At 44.0% G+C, this 16,078-nt stretch overlaps 1 protein-coding gene across 8 annotated transcripts in view; it reads right to left on the bottom strand.

Annotated features, from left to right (window-relative positions):
- MGA (MAX dimerization protein MGA) overlaps positions 1 to 15,644 on the bottom strand; it is a 52,737-nt gene extending 37,093 nt beyond the window's left edge. For 7 of the 8 annotated variants that reach the window (XR_003990882.1, XM_030482055.1, XM_030482060.1 and 4 more), the window contains exons 1-6: positions 15,545 to 15,644; positions 12,608 to 12,786; positions 11,212 to 12,353; positions 4,910 to 5,840; positions 4,482 to 4,569; positions 4,242 to 4,337 (exon numbers count right to left, since the gene is read on the bottom strand). Coding sequence is in view for 7 of the 8 variants with exons in the window: in XM_030482055.1 (XP_030337915.1) it covers positions 4,242 to 4,337; positions 4,482 to 4,569; positions 4,910 to 5,840; positions 11,212 to 12,275 (2,179 nt within the window). In the remaining variant the exon portion in view is untranslated. Of the gene's footprint in view, positions 1 to 4,241; positions 4,338 to 4,481; positions 4,570 to 4,909; positions 5,841 to 11,211; positions 12,354 to 12,607; positions 12,787 to 14,924; positions 15,034 to 15,544 lie in introns of those variants that run through there. The other variant, XM_030482056.1, reaches the window with a different exon arrangement.
- Between the last annotated feature and the right edge of the window lie 434 nt (positions 15,645 to 16,078).

Here is a 16,078-nt window from a genome sequence, read left to right as displayed (position 1 = left end):
TCCTCGAAGGCCAGAGTCACTGCCTGAATCCAACTCAGCTGACTACTAGCATTTCATATCACTACATAAATTATCAATCCTACCAGTGGTACTTACACATCCCCTTCTCTACAGAAAGCTATTCTTGAGAAAGAACATATACCACACACATCAGTTTCAACCAGCAATGAGACAAGAGCAAACCACTTTTTAGTTCTGAAATGTGTGTGTTTGGAAACAATGATATAAATACAGTTGTACTCAGACAGCACTCTGAGGACTAGTTCATCAAATCCAGATTTCAGCAGGTTATTTTTTTCCAAGCTTGGCACTTTGCAATAAAACTTCTTATTTGTCTTTTGAAGCAAGTGGGAAAAGTGGCTGTAAAGAGATTAACCAATAGGTGTTGTTGATGCCACCATGAATGTTTAACTGCCTACATCTTCCTTCAAAAACTCCCCCAAAATACTCAAATAGAAAAACTTCACTTGGTTACAAAGGCTGGTTTTTGCCATGGCAAAACAAATAGAGATGCTGAGGAAAAAAACCTAGGAACTTAGTACCTCTTCTGGAAAATATTGTTACACTGAGTTCAAGAAATAACTGTTATCAATCAAATTCAGCTTGCAGTCTGGAGCTGAGAACATCTATTTTGGTTGTTAGCTACAGAAGCCTACAAATGCTGCTCCTGCTGCCAACAAGCCTGAAATTCGCTTATTAAATATGCGAGTTTGAAATTGAAAATGTACGACTTGACAAGGCTCAGGTCACATAAAGTAGTATTTGCACATACAGTAGAAACCTTGTGTTGGTGGTATACATTTGTGTTTCTAAGTGGCAACACAGTGACCTGATTGCTGGCAGCCTGAACACAATTGACACGGAACAAATCTCTGAGATGGCTGTTTAAATAGATGCTGTTATCAAAGACAGTCTAGTGAGATATAATTTTCAAATCCACACAGGGAAAATGAGCAGCAAGCCAAGTCAATCTAACATCTTGTATAAAAACATGTCAACTGCTAAATGTCAAGATGTCATCCATTTCTTTTCAAACTCTATTTAAAATGGGAAGAGCACACAGTTTGTTTTTCTTGACACTCCATTTGAATTATTGTCATCTCCAAAACCAAGCCTAGCTTTAATACTCAAACCAAAATAAGAACATCACCCATACACAAAATCTATTCTTTCAGTTTAGTATCATGAAGTAAAAAAAACCCAGACAAAAACCAAGAGGATGACTCCAAGAAGTGCAACATGGAATGAATGCACACAGCCTAAAGAGAACAAACAGTGAGAGCAAGTACTATGTCAGTAGAGACACCACCATACATGACAGGTGAATTATCAATTCTACTAATATCTATAATTTCAGAGTGTTGCTAAATTTCAGTTGCTGTAATCAAACAGTAGCAAATGAAGGACCATTAAGAACTTTCTCCTCTCCACCAGATGCAGCTGCTAAATCTGAAATACAATGTGTGACGACAGTGCCTTTGAATATGATAAAGGATTCAAATCAGCTCAGATAGAAGCAGCATCCCATAGCATTGCAGTACTTCAGCAGGAGCTTTCCTTCTAACATGCTCAAGTTGAATTCCCTTCTTTCTGAAGCATCTTCTTCCTGCAGTCGTGGTTCCTCCAAGATCTAGACAGCCTCAATCACCATTTTCTCAACATCACAAGTCAACAGCAACTGCGGGGTTCAGGTACAGCTCTAACACATCACTAAAATGAAACTTACGCTTCTCAACTACACTGTCCAAAACCAAAAGCAGAGCTAACATCAATCAGAATTGCTATGTCCATTTCCCATACTGCAGTGAGGACAAGAAAGCCAGTTAGCTTCTACAAAATGCCTGAAAGCACATTTAGAAACATGCACTTCACATCTTCCAGACAGAAGGGAGCCATATTCCTTTGCCTGTTCTGTAGCAGATGACAAGGTGGTTTTATTAGTCATTATATGCGGCCAAGAAACTTTGGAGAACAAGTATCAAAATCAAGGCGGCTAATGAGGCTGCACCAAGCTCCAGGATACTACTTAGAATCAGGATGTCTGGAAAAAGATACAGCCCTTAAGTGTGGCCTAGAGGCACTCCCCAGCCACCTTCTTATGTCTTATTGATACTGTGGAGAGAGAGGGAAGGAAAATACCCAACAATCCCTCTCTCCATTAACATCATTATGTCCCTTCACTGATCTCAAGTCTTCAGTGGATCTGTAACTTTCTGCAAGCTGAATGTAATCTGAATAAAGACTGAGTCCAGTTCACATGCAGCAGCTGAAGTGTAACAACGAAAGTATACATATAGTAATTCACAGCCTAATCAAATTACATCTGTATCTTATCTGTAGTAACACTCTTGCTGCAAACAGTCTTCACATAACTTCTTTTCCCTCTAAAAATAAGATAGGTGAAGGTCATTCTCTTCATTGCTGAACTATGATTTCACCATTTAACAGGCTCAACAGATTACCATCCAACACTGGAAATGACAGTCACAAGCGTTAAAGAAAGTCAAAATTCTTCAGATCTCTTTCTTAGCCTGATGCTTGACTTTTCTTCTCCATTTTGTGTTACCTGTGAAGTGCTCGACATCCTTCAGAAGGTACCACACATGCTTCAATACCACTCATTTAGAAGCTGGAGGAACAGCATTTGGATTTTACACGTTCCCAGTTGCAGGATTATCTCTTGCTGGTGTGGTGGTTGCCAATATACCATAATTTTATTATACTTTTCTTGGGTAAAGATACCATCTAGGAGGCCCACAATACAAACCAGAAGAACCTTAACATGGCTGCAATATTTGCTTGGTGCAGTATCTAGCACTGCCAGCAGCTGACCACAAAAGGGATTTCACCTTTTTTGAAAACATGGTGGTAATGTAATGTATGACAACACATGAGAACCTGTGAGGGCAGGCTGGCCAGAGGGGTCATCAGAAAAGAGCAGCACCTATTTCTGGAACCATGGGAGGGGAAAACTGTATTTAGACATCCATGACACAACTGTCAACAATCACGTTATACCACTGAGGTACAACCTGGTTGGAGATGGATTATCTTGTTTCACTGCCACCACATGCAGGACAGAGCTCTAAGAGCTCTCTACTACCTTTCTTACGACCACTTTGCAAAGGTGGAAGACAGGAATGTCAGCTCAATACTAGCAAGACACAAAGGCATCTCTTTAAATGGTTGCAAAAGATGACAGACTAGTTTCTTATCATACCCTGTGTATAAACCATCCTGGATTCAGGATAATTCAGGGCTCTTCACAGTAGAAACTCTGTGAGGACCCAAAATAACTAGTATCAGAGTGAAGATCAGTTATTTGCAGTCCCAATCCCTACAGTTACATGTTTGAAAAATTCAGGGCCAGAACCACCAGGGCATGAGGTACACCACTTCCATTCAGATCAATTCCTTCATCATCTGCCCTGATGCCTATATTAATGCCACTGGTCTCAGGACTACTATTGCTGAAGTCTTTTAACATCATCAGTAGAAAGAAGATTAAGTTCTGCTGTGCTGATTCTTGACCTTCTTCTATCTCACTTCAGTATAATACTGTATATAAACACAAGATCACATGCAAAAAGTACCTTAGCTTGGCCCTCTTATGTGGCTAGTGAACCTGCATCTACAGTGACTCACAGAAATATGGACTCAAACATAGCAAATGCACTCTTAGTTAAGTGTTTCCGGATCTCCAGCACCTCTACTACCAGGAAATGGCTATTTTCTATGGATGAGTAAAATCAACTCCATCTGCTCTCTACATGGATTAGATCATTACAAAACAGACACTGCCTGAAGGCTCAGCATCTTCTGCAAGAGGCATATAACGACATGCAGCCTCTTTCTCTGCTGTTGGAGGTTCAGGATTCATCTTCTGCCTCTGTCACCTCTTCCAGTTTGCAACATGAATGTGTGAAAACAAAAACGTCTTTACTGGCTGGCTGAAACTACTTTTAAAGCCTTCAAGAAAACCAAAAATGGGTCAGACACCACAGATTCTTTCTCACTGCCACAAGTGGCAAGAGGGATACTTCACCTAAAACTTCCTTTCTTACTCTCACATGTGTACGTACACACCTCTATGCTTTCCTGTGTTTGAAAAAAATAACCAAAATCAGATCCCAGCTGTACTGGGCATAAACAGTATTACATCCAGTCAGAAATGACCAACTCAGCATGATTTTAAGTATACTATACAAGCAGTTGCAACAATATGTACACTGCCCACTTACCTTCCTGAAGGCTAGGATGTATTACTTGTTTATGCCTCAATGTCTTCAGTTCTTCCATCAATTCCTTTTCCAGTACCTGTATTCTTGCTTGACAATCTATTCAAAAATTAAGAAAGAGAGAATATATATATAAAACATTTACTGTGCAAAAAATTTACTAAAAAGATTAATTTTCCAGCATGTCTTTACAAATTCCCTTCTTGCAGGGAATAGCCACTTATAAAAAATACAAAAATGTACCTGGATCATTTGTAGTCAACAAGGGAGCCTGAAGATTCCGTGACTCTTCTCCTCCAGCTTTATCAACAGTGTGAATGTCAAGAGCTTCCTACATGCATAAAGAGCCTTGAGTAAGTACAAGATACTTAAACACTGACCTAGATACAAACTAGGCCACATCAAAGTATCACCAACATATATATGCTTAATAAACAAGCACGCATTCTTTTATAAACAACTCTAGATCCCACTATTTCTCCCCAAGTTGCTAAGAAGTAAGAAAATGTTATGATTAACACAGGGACAAAGATAAGAAGAGATTTGGAAAGATGCCATAAATCTCAAAACTTAGGTTAAAAGAAAATATACCTTCAGCTTGAAGTACAAGGGGCTTAAAAATGAGACATTCTAAAAGGTTTTGAATCTTACTCAAAACAGGTAGGTTTTACCTTTGATGCAAAGGACACAAAGAGGACTCCATCAACATCTTCAAGGTCCGGCTTAACATCTGGAAGGATATTCCCAGGCCCCAACGAAGCGTTCTTGCTCGTTATTACAGTTTTCCCTATACCTTTAGGTGGTCGACCAGCCTTAGAAATTTTCAGTTTCCGTGGCCTTCCTCTTTTAGTTGTAACTGATGAGAGGGTGTTCTGATTGCTACCAGAGCCTCTCAGGGACATAGGATTCTTCAGCATGCCAGACCTTTTTCTTCCACAGATCTCTTTAGCTGAAAATTGACAACTTACTGAGCCCCTGAGATTAAAATTAGGTGATTTAGATAGAGCCCACTGGGCCTCTCTGATTGAAGAGTATTTCTGTGACACTTTATTTCCAGGAGATTGTTTCTTCATAACTAACTCCTCAGTTACAGCGTCTGCGCCTGAGCAAGAGCCTTTGTGATTTTCAAAACACACAGGCAAGGGATCCAACATTGCGCTAAAAGGGGATTTATCCTTCTTGCAAGAGGAAAGCATGGTCTGCGGCAGCTCAGATATCTTCACTGTGCTCTTTGTGACTGCACAAGGTTCCAAATAGACCACAGGCATCTTCCCACTATCCAGTTTTAACATTTTTGCTTTGGCAACACCTGAAGGACTGCTTAACACACGCTTCCTAGACCTGAATTCTCCATCAGTTCCATCTGTTTCACCACGCCTCATAAGGTGTTTTTGTAGGATGGGATCATCATCATCAGTGTTGGAATACTCATCAGTTTCTTCATCTGTGTCTTCCTGTTTCACACTTACTCCTTGTGTGCAAATACCTGACTCGTAGTCATAGTCATCTATTGGTTCCTCTTTAATGACTACATTAAAGTGTCCATTTGGGTCCAACGGGGATGCCACACGGGAACTGCTTTCGTAACTGCTCGCAACGGGACTGGGGTGGGAAGGAGGGGACAAGAACAAAACACAAGATTTTCATCAAATCTCTTCCGTTACTGAAACTCCATCATCTCCCATAATCCTTGGTTACATATTGTAAAAATAAAAAGCCAAAATGCTCCAAAATATGTCTGCCAAATAAACTGTTGTTTACAAGCTTACACTTTTATAAGTGCTCCAAAAAAAAGAGGAAATTGCCACCATTAAAACCAATCCAACTCTTATCTGAAGGCAGCAGCACCGTTTCCTTCCCTGGGAATATCATGGTGACATTTGCACTTCTTCCTATTTGAGACTAAGCATGAATTCATGCTAAGCTACAATGTTTTAAATGCTCAGAAGTGGCTTTAGTTTGCTGTGTATCCCACACTGAAGCCACTGTGCTTGCAAATAACAAACCAAGTGAGTGCTTAATGCTCTTCAGTTTACAAGATTTCACTAAAATTCTAGTTAATTCATCCTGAAGCCACATACAAACAACTCCTAAGTTCAACTGTTGTTTGAACTTTCACAGAATGTTAATATCCTATTGAATTATGCTCCATCTTACACTGAATTTGATATACCATGCATTAGATACTGAAGACTAACAGTATAGCCAGTTGCACCCCAATGATGGGCTCCTTTGAGGGACAGATACATCAGTCAAAAGACTGCAGTCAGGAGTTTTGGTAAGTGCATCAGAAGCTGGCTCTTCGTCACAACAGGAAGCAGCTAAGGTATCAAACCTGAAACTCCTATCCACAATGAACCTGTACTGGGTTTGCTTGGCAAAGTATTGGTAGCGGGGCAGGGTCTACAAGGGTGGCTTCTGTGGGAAGCTGCTAGAAGCTTCCACTATGCCTGACAGAGCCAATGCCAGCCAGCTCCCAGACAGACCTGCCACTGGCCAAGGTAGAGCCCATCAGCAATGGTGGTACCTCTGTGATAATGCATTTAAGAAGGGGGAAAAACTACTGCACAACAGCAATTGCAGCCGGAAAGAGGAGTGAGACTATGTTGGAGAAACAGCTCTGCAGGCACCAAGGTCAGTGAAGGAGGAGAGGACGTGCTCCAGGCTCCAGAGCAGAGATTCCCCTGCAGCCTGTGGTGAGGCAGGCTGTGCCCCTGCAGACCATGGATGTCCACGGTGGAGCAGATTCCCTTGCAGCCCAGGGAGGACCCTATGGCAGAGCAGGTGGATGCCTGAAGGAGGCTGTGACCCCATGGAAGCCCATACTGTTCCTGAAGTACTGCATCCCAGGAAGGGACCCACACTGGAACAGTTCGTGAAGAACTGCAGCCCATGGGAAGGACCCACACAGGAGAAGTTTGTGGAGGACTGTCTCCCATGGGAGGGACTCCATGCTGGAGCAGGGGAAGAGCGTGAGGAATCCTTCCCTGAGGAGGAAAGAGTCGCAGAGACAACACATGATGAACCGACCACAACCCCATTCCCCAGCGCAGCTGGAGGGGAGGAGGTAGAGAATTCAGGAGTGAAGCTAAGCCCAGGAAGGGAGGAGTGGGAGGGAGACTACTCTGATTTGGCTGGTAATAAATTAAACTAATTTCCCAAAGTCGTGTCTGTTTGGCTCACAACAGTAACTCTCCTTGTCCTTATCTCAATGAATGAACTCTCCTTGTCCTTATCTCAATCCATGAGCTTTCTCTCTCTCCTGTCCAGCTGCGGAGGGGGAGTGATCGAGCAGCTTTAGTGGGCATCTGGTGTCCAGCCAGGGTCAACCCACCAGAGAACCTCATCACATAATAGCCAGTACTTCTTTACTGAACATACCAGATAGTATTCCAATACTCCCTTTATAGAAAGGTATTTTTAATGAGATACTATATATAGTTTTAATGATGTTAAATTATTATTCAAATTGTTAACCTTATATTATTAAAAATAACAATATTTGTTAATGCTAGTTAATGATAACAATTTCAAATATAACAACATAATTGTAATAACAATGTATTATGTGTAAAAGGAATAGACTGAGAAAGTTGGGGCTGTTCAGCCTGGAGAAGAGAAGCTGTGTGGAGACCTCATAGCAGCCTTCCAGTATCTGAAGGGGGCCTACAGGGATGCTGGAGAGGGACTCTTCATCAGGGACTGTAGTGATAGGACAAGTGGTAATGGGTTTAAACTTAAACAGAGAAAGTTCAGGTTAGATGCAAGGTCAATTGCCTTCCTCTTCCAAAAGTAAGGCAAGGAGGGAAGAAAAGTAAACTCACACTAAACAAAAGACAACCAAATTAGAAAAACAAGACTACTTGAGCATTAAAAACTCTGCAGTATTTGTATTGTTGAATTAGGAAATTCAAAAGACCTTGGAACAGGGAAGGGGTACATCAGCCTGCAAGACTAAAGAACCAGCAAGGTTTGCTTGTGGCTCCTTCCGTGGCTCTAACATCTGAGTGTTCCAGGCATAAGCATTTGTATAGAAGTGTTCACAACTCAAACTAAACATTTATTTTCTTTACAATACACCTGATGAAACTGAACATACTACCAGGCCACAGGGAAAGCAAACAAAAGACCAACCAACCAACCACCATACTACCTTGTACATAGAAAACAGCCCTTCCAAAGTACGCTCATAACTCAAGATTAGAATTATTCTCAGGTATACACCATCTTTTACATAGTTCCATTCTCAAAAGTGTCAGAAAAACTGATCGCTGGTGGGCAATACCATACACTAGGAGCTCCACTACCTTTAGTGAGCATTATCTGAGAGGCAACAGCTCCCAACTTCTGACTCACCCAAATCTAAACTCTGCAGAAATCACTACCCTGCATGAAAGCGAGATAGTGCCTATCAACTAACAGTAATAGCTTGCCTATGACAAAAAATAATTGCTCAATCTTCCTTAATATGCAAGTATTAATGTGTCTGGTTTCTCAAAGAAAAATGCCACTCACTCAACACTGCACTTGAAAGGCTGACATGCTTGTGAACGGATCTCAACTGCACGGCATGAAAACATTGTGAACAGATCTGAAGGAAAAAGGAGAACTGATGCTCTGAAAAACTCCAGCACATACAAAGACAGTTCCATTTCTTGGATGAGATCAATTTTTCTCTTTCCAAGTACAGAATCTGACTGTCACAGATTACAAAAACATAAAACAAAAAGCCGGACAATGCTTGAGGGGAGTTCCAGGATGGTGCTAACATTTATTCATCAAATGATAGATGCTTCCAAGGCAAGAACAGAGTAAAGCTCTTTACAGCCTCTCCCTGTCTGTGCAGCTTTTAGCACATTTCAGAGATAAACTGTCTTAGAGGTGAAACCAGGGAATGCATCTAACATCCTCTCGACCAAAAGAAATTGAGCCTGCCAATTTGAATCACCTGTTCTTAAGGAATTCCTTGAGTCCTTAAAACTATGGGGTTTACTCCTTGGGAAAGAAGGGAACCAAAAAAACCCCGAGCAGTCCAATTCAAACAGCTGTCCAAATAATTTGCTTCAATGACCCTCTTCAGGCAAACAAAATTCCCAAAATATTAACTTTTTCAACTGCAGATGACCCCAAGGAAACAAACAAAATATCACTTTGAAGATAAAATAAACCTTTCAGTAATTATTTTCAGAGTTTTACTGTTCTACTTCCAAAAAGCAAAGTTATCTAAACACTTCTCCACGCTGTATTTTTAGGAACTCAGGAAAGCCCATCCTCTCTAAAATCAGTGTACTTTCAGTCTTCAAAGGGGGTTTCTCTAGATTTTACAACAACGTGTTTGGAGAACGCAAGAGCTGTAGAGGATGTTCTTCTGCCTAATACACTGACACTGGAAAAATACTGCAAAAGAGAGGTGAGGGCACTCTAGATCCCAAAACAAGTCTACTATTCTTAAGAATTATTACAACTATACTCAATAAAGTCTTGAAGAACAGAGGACTTTGCCATTTGAAGTTTTTCAGTTACACAAAAGACAAGGAGATGCTTTCTGCAAGGAGAAAAGCCATTGAGCAGCTCTCCTTAAAACACACTGAAGTAGTATAGTAATACAGCCTTTAAAACAAACTGGATAATTGTGTCTTTTTTCCAAGAACTGACCTCTAATTACACCATTAACATGATCCTGAGATCCTGCGGGTAAATAATTCTTGGCGTACTGATCTACGTAAGGCTGCTTTTGTCACTAAATCTTTGGCAGATTAAGTCTGGTATTTACAGACAGAATGAAGAAACACGGGAGGAGAGAAACCTCTTTAAAAAAGAAAAATCACTTCTTCAGGTTCAAAGTATTTCTAAGCATCTCCTGACACAGATTCTTTATTTACTAGATTTGCTCTATTCTATTGCTCAGATTTTGGAAGCCAAATGAAAGTAGAGTATAACAATAGGTTCCGCCACGCTTGCTTTACCTACACACTTATGGTTAGCAGGTTCCATACTACAGGTAGGCTCTCAATATACGCTTAGATTGCTTTACTACTGTTTATGTGATATGAATAGAATGGTTCAAAAAGTCTATACTGGATAAGTACATAGACCTAAAATCACCACAGAGCAAATTACGGTCTGAACAGTGTAACAGTTATTCTGAAGTACTTCCCTAAGGTGCAGATTCTCTTACCTCAGAGCAAATACGAGGCAACCGCCTACCAACAGGCAGGCTACCTCATGCTGCTTTGTGGAATAAATTCCCACAAGCAGTTATTGACAAAACAGTGGTGTGCTGCCAGTTACAACTGCCTTGTAGCAATCCCTACACACACTCAACCTAAGTACCCATACATGCCACACATCCCCACCATCCTCTAATGAGACACAAAGATATGGAGGCAGCACGTCACTGTGCCAAACAGCCCTAAAAAGAACAGCAATGTTCTCACAGAATCATAGAATGGTTTGAGTTGGAAGGGACCTTAAGGATCATCTAGTTCCAACCCCTGCCACAGGCAGGGACACCTTCCACTAGAGCAGGTTGCTCCAAGCCCCTGTGTCCAACCTGGCCTTGAACACTGCCAGGGATGGGGCAGCCGCAGCTTCTCTGGGCAACCTGTGCCAGCACCTCAGCACACTCACAGTAGAAAGTTGTGATGATTGCAATGTGCTGTTCACAACTCTGAAAAATTAGTATTCTAAAATGTTAAGAGGGTTAAGAGAAATCCCTCAGCACTTCCCTACAGAGGGCATTAGAGCAACATAGCAAAAAAATACCAAACTTTTACACTCCTCAGACACATCAGAAAGTCCAGACTGATAGATGACTCTTTAAGCTAAGAAAAGCTTTTAATACTAAGTGTTCTGCCATTTCAGGCCAGGCAACCTTTTGCCGTAAATCTGTATACTGTGTCCTGTTATTTAGTGTCTCATCAAATACCCCAGCTCAACCAGCATTTGTCCTAAAAACAGAATGTTAACCCACCTTTCAGGGACCTCTTGTTTTAGCTTTGGCATATCACCCGAAGACAGGTCAGTGTCCAGGAAACCCAGGAAGTCCCTTTCTGCATTAAAGGACTCTTTGTCCATATCAGTGTCTGATGAGTTTTGACCAATGAATGAAGAATCTATACTTCTCTGATGCAAATCTAATGCATCAACTTCAGCAGGGCGACCACGAATGCCAGCAGCACTAAAAACATCACCTCCTTCCAAGTCCAAGTTACTGTTTTGTTTCACATCACGCTGAGGTCGACTATTCAACCCATCATCTCTGAATCCTTTAGCAAAAGGATTGTAATCTATTTTCAGCTGGGTAATCTGGATGTTCTGGTAGGCTGTAACTGCAAAGAATTCCGTCTGCGGAAAGGTAAATGTATGGACATCTGGGCCATTGAGCTGAATGACTTCTGTGGCTTTGTCTGCAGGCACCAAGTGAAGTCGTGGCAGGTATCGGTGCATAGAATGCAAGATTATATGACCCTCCTGGTCCAGTGTATTGTTGGTAAGTTTGAGTTTGTAGAAGGATACCGGCTGGTGCATCCAGTACTGGCCAGTGGAAGGGGACTCTGGATGAATAAACACTCTCCCAAGAACATGGGGTTCTGCCTTCCCACTGGGCTCCCACCAACGGCCATTCCATTTGTATCGGTGGTTGTCCACAGGGGATATGTCCATGACTAGGATGTACTTCTGGCTGGCATCCAGACCTGTAATCCAGTATCGGCAGTACGGGAACATGCGCCTCCCCTGCTTCGTCAGGATCATCTCTGTGTTGCGATGGTAGAACTCATTCCACATGCTGTTGTTATCTAGGGTGACAGTAATGCCCCCCGAGACACAGTCAGCTGGGAGGCAGGTCTTGACTTTGGGTTTTACTGGAGTTGACACACTGCTGGCAAGAGCACAAGCATCACGGTTTGCTACTAGGATTCCCTGGTCAGCTTTACCATTTCCCTGCTGTTTTTTCAAGATGACAAAAAAAGCAGGCGCTGCACCAGACACAGTCCCACCGTCCTGGCTACCCAGGACAAGCTGCTGTTTCTCCATGACGAGCACTCTTACAAGCTCTCAAATCAAATGCAAATTCTACACAATTCTGATAATCTTCTATGTGTGTTCACCATTCTGGAAAAAAGGAAAACCCAGTAAAAGTTATTCAAATACAGTGTAAATAATTAAGTCTCCTGAGAAATCCTTTTTGTAACAGTTCTCCACATTAAAAACTTAAAAGATAACCAGTACTATAAACCAGAGTGCAATTAGGATGCATCAAATCAAGGCTGCCTGTGTGTATATAAATTAGGCCTTATAGACATGGGGGCTATGACACCTTTAAACTGCATTTTCACAGAATGCTTTGCCACAAGAGGACTCCTTACTTTGCTTGATATTTCAAAGCGCTCTTTGTTCTGATACTGGCCCAACTCTTCAGATCATTTTCTTAGCAGCATTTGGCAAAAGGTGCAGAAGTTTTCAGAAGAACAAATGGCACACCTCCGACAGAGCAGCAGATGTCATTTGCTCTGGCCAGAAAGAAAGAGCTCCCAGAGGTCCAAAACTTCTCACACATGAAAAGAGGGAAAGAAAGGGAAAAGAAAATTAAATAAAACCCACATTTTCCCCAAGTATCTTTACTGAAGAAGATTACATTTGTGTGGTTGGGATTTCTTTGCTCCTCCCCACCCCAGTCCCAGGAACTTCTAAATACCTTTACATGACAGAAACAAAAAATAGGAGGAAAAAACCCAGTTCAAATGGGTAAGCTTTGGGGAAAAAATCGACTAACCCCTCAAAAGGCCATGCAGCTAAGACTAAATGGATGAACGTGAAGCACAGGACAACCTTAGCTACCTCTATCTTCTAAATCATGCAATTAATTTAAATCAAATAAGAAAACATTTGTAGTGTTTGTAGTGTTATGATTACCTTCATCACCAGTTAGGGAGCTAAAAAAGAAAGTTACCTTTATCTCATGTACACAAGTGACTTTTGTGTGTTTATCTCACGGGTTAAATATTATGTCACCACTAACAAAAGATCATCAACAACTTCATTTTTTCAAACAGCCTGAACATTTCTCACTGTGAGAATTTAAAGTAAGCAATTCTGGTGCAACTTCTGAATGCCATTCCTCCCTTTCAGATGTTTGCATTTTGATCCATATTGTATATGGAATCAAATACTATTTGATTGTATCAATGTCTAGTTGGTGGGAACCAGAGACAGAAGTGAATCACCATCACTAGGAGTTAGCTGCTTGAAAACAACTGTATTTCTTTACAAAGAATTAACTCAAATTCCCTAGTTTTAACTGAACTGGGTATTCAAGAAGACACATTTATGATGGTAGGACTGGGGTACTGCTCAAGGAAACACTGTGCGAACCAGCTGCCACATGCCTGTGGGAAATGACTTCAAAGCTCAGGAGGGAGGCAATTTATACTCCATGATAAATGTTCTTGACACCTAGAAAATATCTACTTCCAACCTTTAAACTCTGCATTTTAAAACATTATGTAAAAGTTAAACTGGAGGGAATAAACCCAAAACTGTTCTGTACAGGTTTTGAGACCTGTGGAGTAACAAGATCTGGTTTTCACTTTTACTTTAAGGAGGAAACACTTTCCCCACAAACACACCCACAACCACCCACCCACCCAGGACAGAGCCTAGAACATAAAATTCATTAGATGTTAGAATAGAAAATACGAGGCTGATTTTGAAGAATGATAACCTGGGTTTTCAATGGGGCACATCTTAAGTGCCAGCAACACAAAAAGCTTCTTCACCTTCCTCTATAAAAACACAACAGAAACACAAATCAGACAGATGGAGTAAGGAGAAAGAAATTACATTCTAAACTGTATGTGATTTGCCACTAACTTACTCTCTCTACATATGGGTACAGCACATTTAGATGTATATTAAACATACAATCATAAAGTGAGTTCACATTAGTGCTGCGCAATATCCATCAAAATCATATTAGTGTATTTCCTTCATGAGCCATCAAAGTGGTTTTAAATCTGGATTAAGATCTGTAGAACGCCTGTAACTTTAAATTTACTTGAGGTAGTTCCTACACATGCCAGAAATAAATCCAAAAAAGCTCAACAACGATGCACTCAGCAAAAATTCTATGCACAGAAAGAGCTACTGAGTCACAGTTTCTGTTTTCCAACACCTAAAGTTGGAAACATTGCCCCATTGTAGTTATTTCTACTATAAGCCCTGCTCACAGTATCCAGTCAAAGATGCGTGTGGTTACAATGTGATCACGTGCAATTACAATAGCTGAAAGCTACATTATTTCAGCACTGACATGGGCTATTGCAAGAACAATTTCACACATTTTATTACACCTGGTCATACACACAAGCCTACTTTGTTACAGCGTGAAGCTTCTAATCCACTCTGTCAAGGAAAATGTGTGTATTTGTAGAAATGAAGGTTAAACCAGCTTCATATATACCCTTTCTCTACCCATACACAGACCTTATATTCGAGGAGCAACATCTAACTAGGCAGCAGTGGCCAAAAACACTCTAAAGTTGTACTGGGATTCGCTAAAAGCAGGAAGATAATCAGATGGGGGGAAAATCCACTTCCAGAAACGAAAACAAGAAACAAACAAGCAAAAACCCCAAAATCCCCCAAGCTGCAAAGGAGCCCACGATTCCTGCGCACAGTGCTCACAGGAGGAGTCCCGCAACCGCCGCGTTGCCCACGGGAGCCCGGCGCCGGATCCAATGGCAGCGAGCGCTGAACGCGCGGCGCTGCCGTTCAACACCGCGGCAGCGGTGCGGTGCCGCCCGCCCGGGCACCCCGGGGGGGAGGCGGGGGCCGCGCCCGATGCGGCGAGCGCCCCGCCCGGGGCAGGTGGCGTCACGGCCGCGGGCCGAGCGGCGCACTTGTCGCTTTGCAGTGCCCTCCCCCCGCCCCGCCGCCGCCGGACGGCCCCCAGCCGGAAGCCTCGGGACGGGGGGAGGCGACCGCCAGGGCCTTTCCGGGAGCGGCGGGGGCCGGAACCAGCGCCGGCGGTGGCTGGCGGAGGCGGAGGGCAGCGGGACCGGCGCACGTGGGGAAGCCGCCGCGCCCGCTCTTCGCCGGGGCCCGGCGCGGCCCCGCCGCTCCCGAGGCGGCTCCGAAGCGACGCGTCGCGTCGCCTCCGTGGAGCGGCCCCGCGGGCCCGGGCCCCGTGGCCTCGTGGCTGCGGTGGGTGTTAATTTTCGCAGTTGGGGAAGCGGGCGGGGGAAGCGGCGCGGAGCCCGCGGGCGGGCCCGAGAGGCGGCGCGGCACCGCTCCGCGGTCGTTACCGTGCGGCGGGGCGAGGCGCGGGGGGGGCCTCCCGCTTCCGTCCTCCTCACGCGGACCGTGTGTCCGCCAGCTGGGGACAACGTGCGTGCGCGCCGCGCTGACGTCACCGCGCCGCAGCGCGCGCAGGCGCGCCACCAGCTCGCGCCCCCCTCCCTCCCGCCTGCCCGTCACGTGCCCGCGCCGAGCGCGGGGCCCGGCGCCCGGCCCGGCCCGGCCCCGCACGGCGCCGCGCGCGGGGAAGCTTCTGGAACGGGCGCGCACCGCCGCGGCACCGGCCGCCGCCGCCGCCTTCGAGGCCCCGCGGTGCTCCGAGCCACAGCGCCGCCGCCGCGGCCCCGCCTCAAGCCCCGGGTCTGGCCGGTGGCGGGGACGCCTCCCGCGCTGGCGCACGACGGCCGGGGGGCGGCGCCGGCGGGACGCGCCACCGGCGGCCGCCTGGGCTGGGCAGGATCCGCGAGCGCTGCACCGCGCCCTGAGGACATGCAGGGGGGAACCGCCGTCCCCGGGACAGAGCTGCCGCCTCTCTCGCCCCT

Source organism: Strigops habroptila, chromosome 4 (genome assembly GCF_004027225.2).
Source record: "Strigops habroptila isolate Jane chromosome 4, bStrHab1.2.pri, whole genome shotgun sequence".
NCBI classification, from domain to species: domain Eukaryota; kingdom Metazoa; phylum Chordata; class Aves; order Psittaciformes; family Psittacidae; genus Strigops; species Strigops habroptila.
Note: the sequence above shows the minus strand (reverse complement) of the source record. Positions and strands in the feature narration are given on the sequence as shown.